Genomic DNA, 17,017 nt, shown 5'->3' on the forward strand with positions numbered 1-17,017 from the left:
ATGGAGGAGCAATAGGTTTAAACACAGGCTTAATTCTAACCAAAGCCTGACAAAATGCCTGGACGTCTGGAACCTATGCCAGACGCTTGTGCAAAAGGATAGACAGAGCAGAAATCTGTCCCTTTAAAGAACTAGCTGATAATCCTTTATCCAAACCCTCTTGGAGAAAGGACAATATCCTAGGAATCCTAACCTTACTCCATGAGTAATTCTTGGATTCACACCAATGAAGATATTTGCGCCATATCTTATTGTAGATTTTCCTTTCGTGCCTGTATTAAGGTATCAATGACTGACTTGGAGAAGCCACGCCTTGATAAAATCAAGCGTTCAATCTCCAGTCAGTCAGTCTCAGAGAAATTAGATTTGGATGATTGAAAGGACCTTGTAGTAGAAGGTCTTGTCTCAGAGGCAGAGGCCAAGGTGGAAAAAATGACATGTCCACCAGGTCTGCATACCAGGTCCTGCGTGGCCACGCAGGCGCGATCAAGATCACCGATTCTCTCTCCTGTTTGATTTTGGCAATCAGTCGAGGGAGCAGAGGAAACGGTGGAAACACATAAGCCAGGTTGAAGAACCACGGTGCTGCTAGAGCATCTATCAGCGTCGCTTCTGGGTCCCTGGACCTGGATCCGTAACAAGGAAGCTTGGCGTTCTGGCGAGACGCCATGAGATCCAATTCTGGTGTGCCCCAACGATGAACCAATTGAGCAAACACCTCCGGATGGAGTTCCCACTCCCCCGGATGAAAAGTCTGACGACTTAGAAAATCCGCCTCCCAGTTCTCTACACCTGGGATATGGATCGCTGATAGATGGCAAGAGTGAGTCTCTGCCCAGCGAATTATCTTGGAGACTTCTAACATCGCTAGGGAGCTCCTGGTCCCCCCTTGATGGTTGATGTAAACCACAGTCGTGATGTTGTCCGACTGAAATCTGATGAACCTCAGGGTTGCTAACTGAGGCCAAGCTAGAAGAGCATTGAATATTGCTCTTAACTCCAGAATATTTATTGGGAGGGGTTTCTCCTCCTGAGTCCACGATCCCTGAGCCTTCAGGGAATTCCAGACTGCACCCCAACCTAGAAGGCTGGCATCTGTTGTTACAATTGTCCAATCTGGCCTGCGAAAGGTCATACCTTTGGACAGATGGACCCGAGATAGCCACCAGAGAAGAGAATCTCTGGTCTCTTGATCCAGATTTAGCAGAGGGGACAAATCTGTGTAATCCCCATTCCACTGACTGAGCATGCATAATTGCGCAAATGGCACTATGTCCATCGCCGCTACCATTAAGCTGATCACTTCCATGCACTGAGCCACCGAAGGGCACGGAATGTAGTGAAGAACACGGCAGGAATTTAGAAGCTTTGATAACCTGGACTCCGTCAGGTAAATTTTCATTTCTACAGAATCTATCAGAGTTCCTAGGAAGGAAACCCTTGTGAGGGGTGATAGAGAACTCTTTCCCTAATTCACTTTCCACCCATGCGACCTCAGAAATGCCAACACTATGTCCGTATGAGATTTGGCAATTTGGAAGTTTGACGCCTGTATCAGGATGTCGTCTAGATAAGGGGCCACTGCTATGCCCCGTGGTCTTAGGACCGCCAGAAGAGACCCCAGAACCTTTGTAAAAATTCTTGGGGCTGTAGCTAACCCGAAGGGAAGAGCCACAAACTGGTAATGCCTGTCTAGAAAGGCAAACCTTAGGAACCGATGATGTTCTTTGTGAATCGGTATGTGAAGGTAAGCATCCTTCAAATCCACTGTGGTCATGTACTGACCCTCCTGGATCATAGGTAGGATTGTCCGAATAGTTTCCATTTTGAACGATGGAACTCTGAGGAATTTGATTAAGATCTTTAGATCCAAAATTGGTCTGAAGGTTCCCTCTTTTTTGGGAACCACAAACAGATTTGAATAAAATCCCTGTCCTTGTTCCATCTGTGGAACTGGATGGATCACTCCCATTATTAGGAGGTCTTGCACACAGCGTAAGAATGCCTCTTTCTTTATCTGGTTTACAGATAATCTCGAAAAGGTGAAATCTCCCTTGTGGGGGGGAAGCTTTGAAGTCCAGAAGATATCCCTGAGATATGATCTCCAACGCCCAGGGATCCTGAACATCTCTTGCCCACACCTGGGCGAAGAGAGAAAGTCTGCCCCCTACTAGATCCGTTGCCGGATAGGGGGCCGTTCCTTCATGCTGTCTTAGAGGCAGCAGCAGGTTTTCTGGCCTGCTTGCCTTTGTTCCAGGCCTGGTTAGATTTCCAGGCCGGCTTGGATTGCACAAAAGTTCCCTCTTGTTTTGTAGCAGAGGAAGTTGATGCTGCACCTGCCTTGAAGTTTTGAAAGGCACGAAAATTAGACTGTTTGGCCCTTGATTTGGCCCTGTCCTGAGGAAGGGTATGACCCTTACCTCCAGTAATGTCAGCAATAATTTCCTTCAAACCAGGCCCGAATAGGGTCTGCCCCTTGAAGGGAATGTTAAGTAATTTAGACTTTGAAGTCACGTCAGCTGACCAAGATTTAAGCCATAGCGCCCTACACGCCTGGATGGCGAATCCAGAATTCTTAGCCGTTAGTTTAGTCAAATGAACAATGGCATCAGAAACAAAAGAATTAGCTAGCTTAAGTGTTCTAAGCTTGTCAAGTATTTCAGTCAATGGAGTAGCTGTCTGAAAGGCCTCTTCCAGAGACTCAAACCAGAACGCCGCAGCAGCAGTGACAGGAGCAATGCATGCAAGGGGCTGCAGGATAAAACCTTGTTGAATAAACATTTTCTTAAGGTAACCTTCTAATTTTTTATCCATTGGATCTGAAAAAGCACAACTGTCCTTGACAGGGATAGTGGTACGCTTTGCTAAAGTAGAAACTGCTCCCTCCACCTTAGGGACCGTCTGCCATAAGTCCCGTGTGGTGGCGTCTATTGGAAACATTTTTCTAAAAATAGGAGGGGGGGAAAACGGCACACTGGGTCTGTCCCACTCCTTAGTAATAATTTCTGTAAACCTTTTAGGTATTGGAAAAGCATCAGTACACACCGGCACCGCGTAGTATTTATCCAGTCTACACAATTTCTCTGGCACTGCAATTGTGTCACAGTCATTCAGAGCAGCTAAAACCTCTCCAAGCAACACCCGGAGGTTCTCAAGCTTAAATTTAAAAGTAGACATATCTGAATCAGGTTTCCCCGAGTCAGAGACGTCACCCACAGACTGAAGCTCTTGCTCAGCTTCTGCATATTGTGACGCAGTATCAGACATGGGCCTTAAAACATCTGCACGCTCTGTATTACGTCTAACCCCAGAGCTATCGCGCTTTCCTCTGAATTCAGGCAGTCTGGCTAATACCGCTGACAGGGTATTATCCATGATTGCCGCCATGTCCTGCAAAGTAATCGCTATGGGCGTCTTTGATGTACTTGGCGCCATTTTAGCGTGAGTCCCTTGAGTGGGAGTCAAAGGGTCCGACACTTGGGGAGAGTTAGTCGGCATAACTTCCCCCTCGTCAGAATCCTCTGGTGATAATTCTTTTAAAGATAACAGCTGATCTTTATTGTTTAAAGTGAAATCAATACATTTAGTACACATTCTCCTATGGGGTTCCACCATGGCTTTTAAACATAATGAACAAGGAGTTTCCTCTATGTCAGACATGTTTATACAGACTAGCAATGAGACTAGCAAGCTTGGAAAACACTTTAAATCAAGTTAACAAGCAATATAAAAAAAAAAAAAAAACGTTACTGTGCCTTTAAGAGAAACAAATTTTGCCAAAATTTGAAATAACAGTGAAAAAAGGCAGTTAAACTAACGAAATTTTTATAGTGTATGTAACAAGTTAGCAGAACATTGCACCCACTTGCAAATGGATGATTAACCCCTTAATACAAAAAACAGATTAACAAAACGAAAAATATGTTTTTTAAACAGTCATAACAACTGCCACAGCTCCTACTTTTGAAGCCTTTTGAGCCCTTCAGAGATGTCCTATAGCATGCAGGGGACTGCTGAGGGAAGCTGAATGTCACAGTTTGTAATTTTAACTGCACCAACTGTAACTTTTATACTATAACAGTGGAAAGCCTCAGGAAACTGTTTCTAGGCAAAAATAAAGCCAGCCATGTGGAAAAAACTAGGCCCCAATAAGTTTTATCACCAAAGCATATATAAAAACGATTAAACATGCCAGCAAACGTTTTATATTGCACATTAATCAGAGTATATACCTCTGATAGCAAGCCTGATACTAGTCGCTATTAAATCACTGTATTTAGGCTTTAACTTACATTAATCCGGTATCAGCAGCATTTTCTAGCAAATTCCATCCCTAGAAAAACTTAACTGCACATACCTTATTGCAGGATACCCTGCACGCCATTCTCCCTCTGAAGTTACCTCACTCCTCAGACATATGTGAGAATAGCAGTGGATCTTAGTTACTTCTGCTAAGATCATAGAAAAACGCAGGCAGATTCTTCTTCTAAATGCTGCCTGAGATAAAATAGTACACTCCGGTACCATTTAAAAACAAACTTTTGATTGAAGAAAAAACTAACTATATTTTACCACTTTCCTCTTACTACCTCCAGCTATGTTGAGAGCTTGCAAGAGAATGACTGGGTATGGCAGTTAGGGGAGGAGCTATATAGCAGCTCTGCTGTGGGTGATCCTCTTGCAACTTCCTGTTGGGAAGGAGAATATCCCACAAGTAATGGATGATCCGTGGACTGGATACACCTAACAAGAGAAATACTTTTGGGAAAATATAAAATACACTACTGAGCATTTAAAATGTGACCTGTCCAATTGCTACACACAATGCTAACCTCTGAGAAGATACAGCTGTCCTATGCTGTGTATAAAAGCAAAGGTGCTTTAATCTGAATTACTGCCCTAGTGGCTGTTATTAATCTGCATTTGTCACAGGATAATGCATTTACAGGAAAGTAGTAACAATAGAGATTTTTCACTACTGTATTTAATCATTTGTGCTTTAAAATGTCAACATTTTATTAAACTGCTTTTATGTCCATTTAACTGCTGTTGGTTTGCTTATATTAGAGTGACATGAAAGTAAAATGAAAACATTCATGGTTAATAAAGAAAAATCAATTTAGATTACGAGTTTTGCGGTAAGAGCGGCTCGGTACTAACTTGCAAGTTATTGTCACCACTAACCTCACTATAGCGCTGCTATTACAGGTTTGCAAAAACCCGGCATTAGCAGGCAATAAGTGAGCGTTGAGTAAAATTGAGCTCCATACCGCACTCCAATACCAGCGCTGCTTTGAGCTGGTTTTACGTGCTCGTGCCGGCTAAAAAAAAAGCCCAACACCTGCAATAAATTAGCGTAAAGCTCTGTAATGCAGCCCCATTGATTCCTATGGGGAAAGAAAAGTTATGTTTACATCTAACACCCTAACATAAACCCCGAGTCTAAACACCCCTAATTTGCCGCCCCCGGCATCGCCGACACCTACATTACACTAGGCCATTGTGCAGTAACATTTAAATGACAAACATAACTTTATTTCCAGCTGTGACTTACATTAGGTTTGTGTCTCCATTGTATTCCAGAGTTCCCGGTTACCATCACTTCATACTGGGGCGTACAGTCAGTATTACTGACATGAAAACCATTTTGCTCATTCTCTGAGGATATCTGTAAATACGTAGCCTCAAAAATTTCTGCACCATAATACTTTGTCAGTGTCTCTAACGTTGACAAGTATTTAACCTTCAGGTCATGTGGTGAAACGCTACTGTCGCAAATAGTTTTATTGTTGAATTCTTTCAGAAAATTCTTGAAAACATTATTTATCCGCATTCGGGTTAAGAAATTTCTCTGTTTAATGGTTCTGTTTAGAGTTTCAGGAATATGTCTCTTGTAGCTAAGGGAAAAAAAAGTATAACATTTGGTAAAAGTGCACATTTATTCAGTTAATGATGAGCAAAAACATAATTTATACTTAAATATACATTTATTTCCTTTGGGTTGATGAGAGTCCATAGCTTGTGGGATATATTCCAGCCTATCAGGAGGAGGTCAAGAACCCTTACAGAGCTTTAGTCCCTCCTACTTCCTCTCCAGTTTACGTATAGTCGAGCAGAGGAGACAGAATAAAAAGGTAGGAAGACAGAAAGCAGGGTTACGAAGTTCAAATTAAAACTGTCACCCATATGCAAAAATAGGATGGGGGCTATGGACTCTCATCAACCCAAAGGAAATGTATCAGTAAGTATAAATTCTGTTTTCCTTCTTAGCTGATGAGAGTACATAGCTTCATAACATGTGGGATACAATACCCAAGCTGAGAGTCACTGTTAAGGACGGGTGGGAGAAAAAGTAGGCAGTTACTACTTGCTGGACTCTGTGGCCTGAAGGACTTTCCTGCCAAAAGCTGCATCAGAAGAAACATAAATGTCAAAATTATAACATTTGGAAAAAGTGTAAAAGGGAAGACCAAGTTGCTGCCTTGAAAATCTGTTCCAAGGAGACATCATTCTTGAAAGACCATGAAGTAGATACTGATCTCGTAGAATGAGCAGTTACTCATTTTGGTGGCGGTTTTACCACAACCAAACAAGCCTTATGAATAATCTGCCTCAGCTAGGAAGCCAGGGCCACCGCCATAGCTTTCTAACCTTTCCTAGGAGTACTGGACAAATAAACTGGAAGTTTGTCTAAGGTTCTTTAGTAGCCTGAATATAGAACTTTAAAGATCTGAAAACATCTAGGTTGTAAAGTAATCTTTCCTTTGGATTAGAAGGCTTAAAGGGACAGTAAAGTCAAAACTAAACTTTCATGATTCAGATAGGGCATGCAATTTTAAACAACTTTCCTATTTACATTTATCATCAAATTTGCTTTGTTCCCTTGATGGTATTTTTGAAAAGCTAAACCTAGCTAGGCTCAAACTGATTTCTAAACAGTTGAAAACCGCCTCCTAGCTCAGAGCATTTTGAATGTTTTTTACAGTTAGACTGTGCTAGTTCACATGTGTCATATAGATAACATTGTGCTCACTCCCGTGAAGTTATTTTGGAGTCTTCACTGATTGACTACACTGCATGTCTGTCAAAGGCACTTAGATAAGGAGGCTGTCTGCAAAGGCTTAGATACAAGGTCATCACAGAGGTAAAAAGTATATTAATATAACTGTGTTGGTTATGCAAAAACGGGGAATGGGTAATAAGGGGATTATCTATCTTTTTAAATAAGAAACATTTTAGTGTAGACTGTCCCTTTAAGACACAAAGAAGGAACAACTATATCCTGACTAATATTTTCTGAAGATACCACCTTTAGAAGAAAATCATATTTGGTCCATAGGACCACCTTATCTTGTTGAAAAGTCAGAAACAGAGGAACACAAGATAGAGCTGATAATTCAGAAACTCTTGAAGCTGAAGAAATGGTTAGAAGAAAAAGAACCTTCCAGGACAACAATTTAAGGTCTAAAACAAGCATAGGTTCAAACGCAGAACCTTGAAGAACAGAGAGTACTAAATTCAAGTTCCAAGGAGAAGAAATGGGTCTAACAGCAGGACAAATTCCCACCAGGGCTTGAACATCTGGCAACTTAGCCAACTTTTTGTGAAACAAAACAGTTAATGCAGATATCTTTAGACCCTTTAGATAACTAGCCGATAGGCCCTAATCTAGTCCATCCTGAAGGAACTGAAGTATTCTGGGAATTTTTAAAAAATTCCAAGAAAGAACCTCAAGAAAAACACTAAAGAATGTAAGCGTTCCAGATGTTAAGATAAATTATTTGATTAAATGGCTTACTTACATCAAGCAAAGTATAGATAGCAGAGTCAAAGAAACCCCTCATTCTGAGGTTGAAGCATTTAACCTTCACATCATCAAATTGAGATCTGGGTGAAACAGAGGTCCTTGAGACAGAAGATCCTTCCTCTTTAGGGATAGGGTCCATTTAGGAAGAGAAGACATCTGAATTAGGTCCGCATACCAAGTTCTGCAGGCCCACACCAGAGCTATGAAACATACTGAAGCTGAACCCTGTTTGATTCTTGCAATGACCCTTGAAAGAAGAACATGTTAGGAAAAGAGGGACACTAAATTAAATATTCAGGGATAAACTAAGGCATCTATCAGAGCACTACTGTCTCTATAGCTGGCACAATATGCTTAAAGCTGTGATTCAGCTTGTATACCATCAGATCTATACATGGTAGAACCCAGTTTAGAATAAGCTGGTCGAATATGTCTTGATGAAGAACCCATTCTCCTGACTGAACAGATTAAAACAGTCTGCTTTTGAATTGTTCACTCCTTGAATATGAAGATAATAGACAACAGTTTTCCTTTTCTGTTCATAACAGGATGAGACACACTTCTTGCATGGTGAGGGAGACATGACAGTTGATTTAACCAACTGCTAAAATTATATCTAATCAAAAATGGAGATGGTTCTAGGCTGAGAAGGGACCATGATCTGAAGAGCTCTTAAAATGCTTGTTGAGCGGTAACCTCGTCTCCAGAGGGAACCAAACTCCTTGCATCCCTCGAGACCTCCAGATGGCGCCCCAGCCTAGGCGAGTGCTGATGTGAGCACTGAAAACAAAGGAATGCAAAAATGATGCATAAATGTTAGAGAGCAAGGAAACAAAAGTGCCTTTGAGATAGTCATAAGGAAAATAGGAACCTGGTAAGACACTATAAAAGCTGTCTGAGCACATTTTCTAGGTAGACTCATGAATTCTAAGCTACATACAGATTATAGCACCTTATCACACCTGCACCAGAAAATAAGTCTGTGATTCCTGTTTTGCAGCCTGATGAAAAACAAAATTTATGCTGACCTGATAAATGTATTTATTTCCGGATACGGCGAGTCCACGGAATCCTCAATTGCTGTTGGGAATACCACTCCTGGCCGTCAGGAGGAGGCAAAGAGCACCACAGCAAAGCTGTTAAATGTCACTTCCCTTCCCACAATCCCCAGTCATTCGACCAAAGGAAAATGGAGAAAAAGGAAATAACACAAGGTGTAGAGGTGCCTGAGGATAAAGTTAAAAATAACTGTCTTAAATTATAGGGCGGGCTGTGGACTCACCATATCCGGAAATAAATATATTTTTCAGGTAAGCATAAATTTTGTTTTATTTTCTAAGATACGGTGAGTCCACAGAATCATCATTTACTGTTGGGAACCAATACCCAAGCTAGAGGACACAGATGATTAAAGAGAGACAAGACAGGTAACCTAAACAGAAGGCACCACTGCTTGAAGAACATTTCTCCCAAAAGAACCTCAGCCGAGGCAAAAGAATCACAGGGTATGGCGATGGACAGGGTATGCAGAGAAGACCAAGTTGCAGCCTTGCAAATCCGTTCCATAGAAGCTTAATTTTTGAAAACCCAAAAAGAAGAGACAGCCCTAGTGGAATAAGCTGTAATTCTCTCAGGAGACTGCTGCACAGCAGTCTCATAAGCAAAACCAATTATACTTCTCAACCAGAGAGAAAGAGAAGTAGCAGAAGCTTTCTGACCTTAACGTTTCCCAGAGAAACAAACAAACAGGGCAGAAGACTGACGAAAATCCTTAGTCGCCTGTAAATCAAATTTTAAAGCACGCACAACCTCCAAGTTGTGCAACAAACGTTCTTCAGAAAAGAAGAACTATGACAAAGAGAAGGAACAACAATTTCCTGATTAAAATTTCTGTCCAAAACCACTTTAGGAAGGAACCTAACTTAGTACGAAGAACCGCCTTATCGGCATGAAAGATAAGGCAAATCACACTGCAAAGCTGAGGGTTCCGACACTCTCCGAGCAGAAGAGATGGCAATAAGAAACAAAACCTTCCAAGATAACTTAATATCTATGGAATGCAATGGCTCAAACGGAGCTTGCAGCAAAACTTTAAGAACAAAGTTAAGGCTCCCAGGAAGAGCAACAGATTTGAACACAGGCCTGATACTGACCAAGGCCTGGCAAAAAGATTACACATCTGGCACGTCCGCCAGACGCTTATGCAGCAAAGAATATAATGCAGAAATCAGACGCTTCAGAGAACTGACTGTCAAAACCTTTCTCCAGACCTTCCTGTAGAAAGGACAAAATTCTAAGACCCCTGACCCTACTCCAAGAGAAGCTCTTGGATTCACACCAATAAAGATATTTACACCATAACTTATGGTAAATCTTTCCTGTAACAGGATTGCAAGCCTGAATTATGGTCTCAATGACCGACTCAGAAAAACCACGCTTAGAGAGAACTAAGCGTTCAATCTCCAAGCAGTCAGCTTCAGAGAAATGAAATTTGGATGAGAGAAGGGATCCTGAATCAGAAGGTTCTCCTCAGAGGCAGTCTCCAAGGTAGAAGAGATGACATCTCCACTAGGTCTGCATACCAGATCCTGTGAGGCCACGCAGGGACTATTAGAATTACCGACGCTCTCTCCTGTTTGATACGAGCAATGACTCGTGGAAGGAGAGCAAACGGAGGAAAACGGTATGCCAGCCTGAAATCCCAAGGAACCGCCAGAGCATCTATCAGAGCGGCCTGTGGATATCTTGACTTCGATCCGTAACCTTGGCAGCTTGGCATTTTCCCAAGACGCCATCAGATCCAACTCCGGCACTCCCCATTTGAGGGGTTAAAGGGACAGTCAACCCAAAAAAGTTTTAAGTTATACATATAAACGTTCAATCGATCATCATTTACCAATGTAGCCCAGTTTTCTAATATATTGTGTTTGCCAGTAAAATCACTTACTGTTCGCGCCGCCGCCGTTTAAAAATGTCCATTAAGCCCCTCCCTTTTTTCGTCATCAGTGACATTAGAATGTTCTTGTGATCCGTGTAATTTTTCTATCCTCCTCGTAACCGGCTTTTGCGCATGCGCAATGCGCCTATTGTACTAAAGGGGAGCGTTCCCCTTCAGTACACTCCTGCAATGTGGATGGCAGATAGACAACAATTGTGAGCTTCCGCCCACTGAACAACCCAAGTTACCTCCTACATGGCTAAGGAACTCCGAGTTCCTCCCTGGTGGTTGATGTAAACCATTAAGGTGATATTGTCCGAGTGGAACCAAGCCAAGGATAACTGAGGCTAAGCCATCAGAGCATTGTAAATCGCTCTCAACTCCAAGATGTTAAAGAGGAGAGCAGACGCTTCCGAGTCCATAATCCCTGCGCCTTAAACAAGACCCAGACTGTTTCCCAGCCCAGCAGGTTGGCGTCCGTGGTCACATCACCCAGGAATGTCTCTAGAAGCACACGCCCTGAGACAGATACTCCTGAGAAACCACTACGGGAGAGAGACTCTTGTCGACTGATCTAGATCTATCCTCTGAGACAGATCTGAATGTTCTCCATTCTACAGAAAATAGCAAAGGGAATGATGTCCATGATAACCATCAGACCAATTCCCTTCATACATTGAGTCACTGAAAAGTGAAGATAAAATCAACTGCAGCTAGATCCAAACTACCAACCTTCTGGTTGCAAAATGGCTAAGCTATTTACCGGACCACAAGAGCTTGCTGTTAGCCGGACAGTAGACTGCAGAGAAAGGAAAAGGAATAAATCCTTGATTATCTGACCTCTGTTAGAAATCTTCTCCTAGACAATCTATTAAGATCCCCAAATAAATCACCCTTGTAGATGAAACAAGGGAACTCTTCTCCAGATTAATTTTCCATCAATGGGAAAGTAGATTGGACAAGAACTCTTGAAAGAGTTTGGTCGAAGAAGGATGACACCTGAATCATATATTGTCCAAAAGAGCACCCTTGCAATACTCCAAGACCTAAAAGTCTTACTAGGATGACAAGACTCAGAATTTTGAGAAGACCCCGAATAATGTGAACAATAAATACACATCCCTCAGGTCTATGTTCGTTATGAACAGGTCCTCTTGAACCAAAGGAGAATGGATACTACTTTAAAATGTCAGAACCTGAGAAACTTGAGGTAAATACCTAGATCCCATTCCCAGACTGGGACTGGAACTGGAACTATCACTCCCAGAGAGGAAGGCCCTGAACCTCTCATACCTGGATTGCAGATACTCTAGGAGGAGAAATCTGCCTCTGGGAGGAAATCTTAGATAGGACTCCAAGAGACATGACTGACCCTGGAGAAAGAGGAAAAGGAAAAACTGGCTATAGTCTTCCTCTCTTGACGTGAGAAAGAAAAACCCTTTTTTCACCCGAAAAGTCAGAGGATAATCCTGCCAGACCAAGTCCAAACAAGGTCTCATCCTTTAAGGGAAACGCCAAAAGCGTGGATTTGGAGGAAACATAAAATATTGAACCTGCAACTGCAGAATTATAACGCCTAGGCTGTACCACTAAGCCACAGGTAGGCTTCACAGCTGACTAAGATTTCAGCCACAACGCCCGACAGGATAGCACAGCAAGTCTAATAAGATCAGGCATTGCTCTAAATGGGCAATTAAACCTCAAGCTTCTTATCCATGGATCCGAAAAGGAGCTAAATAACTTCCACAGAGATCAAAGTTCTCTGAGCCATAGTAGAAAAAACTCCCTTCTACTAAAAGCACTGTGCATTTTAATGGAGTCAGCAAAAGGGAAAATCGTTCAAAGAACGGGAGACAGGGAGAAGGCCTAGCTTCCCCTATTCCTGTGAAAATTTCCATAGCTCGTTTAGAACACTTCCTCATAGCAAAGAAAATCATAGAACTGATAAAGTTCACAAAACTTCCAAGGGTTTACAACGACAGGGAAGCCGATGTCGTCCAAGTAGCTGAAACCTCCTTTAACAGAACACGAGGTCTTGAATCATACATCTGAAGGAGACCACTTCAGCATCAGATGAAGGAATTATACTGTCCAAATCTGAGATTTCACCCTCAGATTAGAAGAGGGCCACCTGAGTAGCAGAAACCCCTATTATCCAAAACTTTAAATGTCCTCTTGCATTTTCCCTATGGGAAAGGTAAAACAAAAAAACAGACCAAGCCGCAGATACCGCAGAGGATACCTGAGCTGCAATTCTGTATGCAAATACACTTCTCATGGAGATTGAGAGGAACCGCAGGGCACTGCATGTGACGCCATAGAGGCTTGGGACGTTTTAGGAGAAAAACTGTGGCATTGCCAGAACAGCATCATCCTGGGAGACATAAGGCTCATAGAAACACATCCTATTCGTTTAATTCAATAGCTATTGTAGCACAGAAAAATAAACATTTTAATTTTCCAAAAAGTTCCTAAAGGAGACTAAACTCCATAGGTAACCTTATTATATAAAGATTAGATACAAATGTGAGGATAGATCTTACAGAATGACAATTGTTCCTGAAGATCTTAAATTATTACTTAGGCTCTTGTTCCTGAACAAAAGAAAAATTATAATTATATAACCAGACCCTCCACGGACGGGAGACAGAGGGATTATGCCTTTCAAATAATAGTGTTTCTTTCTAAGTAACACCCACACAGCAGAAAAAGAACGCTGCTCCGCTCTCAGCCGGAGAACGAGGTGGTGTTCATCTGCAAACGCAGCAAACCCTTAAAATGGTGCCTCTCTTCACAAAGAAGAAGGAGGCGGGGCCAAACAAAGTAGGAGCTGAGGCACGCTAAATCGCGCTTACCGGGAAAACATTAAATATAAGAAACCCCAGAGACATCTACTGACCCCAAAAGGGAAAAAACATACTGCAGTGAGGAAAGAAAAAGTTTATTTTTACAATGATCATAGTACCGCTCCGGAATAAAAAAGGTTTATCAGTCCCATAGGAATGGCGCCTAAAATGCAAAGAGCGCTCTCCTAAATGGCTCCATACGAGCTCTCATATAGTAAGCCTTAAGTTACATACCATAAGGCCTCTTGAAGACAGTGTCACTCTTATTGGCCAGGCTGTTTTAACCTGGCTTTACACAGGTGCAATACATAAACAGAGACCTTGCTAAGGCTTTATTATTGCCAGAGTCTAATAAACCAGAATCTCTGTACGTTTCTGATAGAAAAAACTGATCCCAATTGAGGATTAACTCCTCCTTGTCCTGAAGGAAATTAGACCCATCTATCACATGCCATATAGTGCCTGCTTTCTGCCATACAATCTTCCCCATGAAGGATTTTGTGTCCCAAAGTAACTGCAGGTTTAAGTCATAACCCCTTCAGTGCCAGCCTCCTAGCCCCAGAAGACAAAAGGCACTTACCTGCTCATCCAGCTGTCTGACAGGATGACAGCTCACCCGGAATGAAAGGATGCCACTCCTTACAGAGACCTGTGACAAAACCGAAAGAACAGAGTAAACCTACTCAGGGTTTCTATACCAGGGCAGCAACATGTTAGGAAAAAACAGCGAAGCACACTTCACAAGTTCCTAACTGCTTAAAAGCCACCACTGCCCTACTGAAGATACTAACGTGGAGTACGGATAGACCCATTCTTGAGAGGAAAGATCAGAGCAAACCTACTCTGGCTTTCAAAATAATAAAATCTTGATTGAAGTGAAATAAATCTAATCTTCTTCAGACACCAAAACTTCACATCCTCCTTGCACCAAAGGCAAAGAGAATGACTAGGGATTGTGGGAAGGGAAGTGAAATTTAACAGCTTCGCTGTGGTGCTCTTTGCCTCCTCCTGCTGGCAAGGAGTGGTATTCCCAACAGTAATTGATGATTCTGTGGACTCACCGTATCTTAGGAAAGAAAACTTGCATCAGAAGTACTATTAGATAGCTCCTGCGCTGTGTAGAGCCTGAGTCACTTACCTGGACTGATGCACCCCTTTACTGTTTCTTACCAGCATGCTGAGGCCTTTCTCCCTTACAGAGAGCTTATCTAGCGCAAGTAAATATACTGCAGAGGATACTGCGGATATACCTTTAACCCCTCAGGTGGCTAAGGGAATGGGTCCCTGCGACGTCTGAGGGCACTTATGGCTACTTGATTACCCACTAGGATAATGGAAAGCACATAACAGTGGTAATCCTTACCCCTGTTTCACTTCTTGGAGTGAAGTTGTCTTGGGGTAGAGGATCCCAAGTCAGGTCTGAGCTCACAAATCCTATGAAAAAATAATAAATTCTCTCCTGGGAGGTCAAGCACAAAACTGAAGGGAGAGCAAGTGGGAGGGACTAAAGCTCTGTGAGGGTTCCTGACCTCCTCCTGATAGGCTGGAATATATCCCACATTTTATGACGCTATGGAGTCCGATCAACTAAGAAGGAAATATATATGATTTAATATGAAAACAAGATTTTATTGCAGGACACACTTAGTATATTGTAAAAGTATGATAAAACAATTATCCTAGTACTATACAAAAACAAAGAATATTAAAGCAAAGCTACATTACAAACTAACACCAACAAGTAGGAACAGAATTGAAACCTGCACAGCTCGACAAACTCAGGCACCAGAGCCCCACTGACATTAAAGTTATGTCCTGATGCCCTGATTTGGAGCCCTGGGATGGTTTGGCTCTGCTATACATCCCATTGTGTGCACTATTCCCTAAAGTATTCAAAACTGCTGCTAGAGTTCCAAGAACAGATAGCAGCTCTCCTCTTTTTCAGCTGCAGTGGTCTGGGAACCTGGGGAAGCAAATGTGGATTGGTCTTTAGGTCTGTGTGTGTCCCCATTAAAAAGAAAAAGAACGCCTTGTAGGTAAGTAATAAGAGGGTGAGACACTATAATAATAATAATCATCATCATAATCAATCATTTAAGACAAACATTTTATTTAGACAAACATGGGTGAAATATACTAGAAATAAATACTGAAAATGGCTGCAGGCAGCACCATTCGGCTTTTTTTGGCATCAGATACATCTGTGTGAAAGAGCAACACACAAAGATCTGTGCAAATTCATTTTGATATTTCACACATACCATTAATTTGTCCAACTTCCTCTCTGACACAGCTACAAATAAACAGTCTGTGATACAGTGCATCCTGGATTCTAATTAAAAGCATATTCTACTAAAATACTCAAAAGAGGTCTATTGGACTCCACAGGACACTATAGACCTCTTGGTGTCTAAAGTGTGTAGTAGTGTGTTACGTAGAACAGCATGGACTCCAAAATCAGCAACCGTCAGGAGAGAACTATATGAAAGACAATTGTCTTGGAGACTTCTTTGGGTGATAGACGTAATGTTTTATAGCATGTGCTGTACAAGTCTGTCTAACCTAGAACCTTTTACATAGAATTAAAGGGACATAATACTCATATGCTAAATTACTTGAAACTGATATAGTATAACTGTAAAAAGCTGACAGGAAAATATCACCTGAGCATCTCTATGTATAAAAGGAAGATATTTTACCTCACAATTTCCTCAGCTCAGCAGAGTAAGTTCTGTGTAAAAAGTTATACTTAGCTGCTCCCAGCTGCAGGTAAAAAAAAATAAAAAATGAAGAAATGAACAGCAGCCAATCAGCATCAGCAGTGCTGAGGTCATGAACTCTTTTACTGTGATCTCATGAAATTTGACTTAACTCTCATGAGATTTCATAGTAAGCTTCCTTTAACCTGAATAGGGAAATAATATGAGAGTGCACGAGGCTCATTCCCTTAGCTGTCCTAGGACAGACATACTAATATGCTGCGTAGAAATCCTTTACAATGGAATGTGGCTACTGAGGAACTTTTGAGGTAAAATATCTTTCTTTCTTCTATAAGGTACGACGAGTCCACGGATTCATCCTTTACTTGTGGGATATTATCCTCCTGCTAACAGGAAGTGGCAAAGAGCACCACAGCAGAGCTGTCTATATAGCTCCTCCCTTAGCTCCACCCCCAGTCATTCTCTTTGCCTACTCTAAGTACTAGGAAGGGTAAAGTGAAAGAGGTGATAAAAAAATTTGTTTTTAATTTCTTCAAGCAAGAGTTTTTTGTTTTAAATGGCACCGGTGTGTACTATTTACTCTCAGGCAGCAGATGGATGAAGACTTCTGTCTGGAGGATGATGATCTTAGCATTTGTAACTAAGATCCAGTGCTGTTCCCACAGAGGCTGAGGGGTACAAGAAACTTCAGTGTGAGGAACGTTTT

The 17,017-nt window shown here is 41.8% G+C and overlaps 1 protein-coding gene across 1 annotated transcript in view; it reads right to left on the bottom strand.

Annotated features, from left to right (window-relative positions):
- JAK1 (Janus kinase 1) overlaps positions 1-17,017 on the bottom strand; it is a 459,211-nt gene that overhangs the window by 367,976 nt on the left and 74,218 nt on the right. The window contains exon 5 of the mRNA XM_053693677.1: positions 5,555-5,897. Within this exon, the coding sequence (XP_053549652.1) occupies positions 5,555-5,897 (343 nt within the window). The remainder of the gene's footprint in view (positions 1-5,554; positions 5,898-17,017) is intronic.

Source organism: Bombina bombina, chromosome 10 (genome assembly GCF_027579735.1).
Source record: "Bombina bombina isolate aBomBom1 chromosome 10, aBomBom1.pri, whole genome shotgun sequence".
Taxonomy (NCBI): domain Eukaryota; kingdom Metazoa; phylum Chordata; class Amphibia; order Anura; family Bombinatoridae; genus Bombina; species Bombina bombina.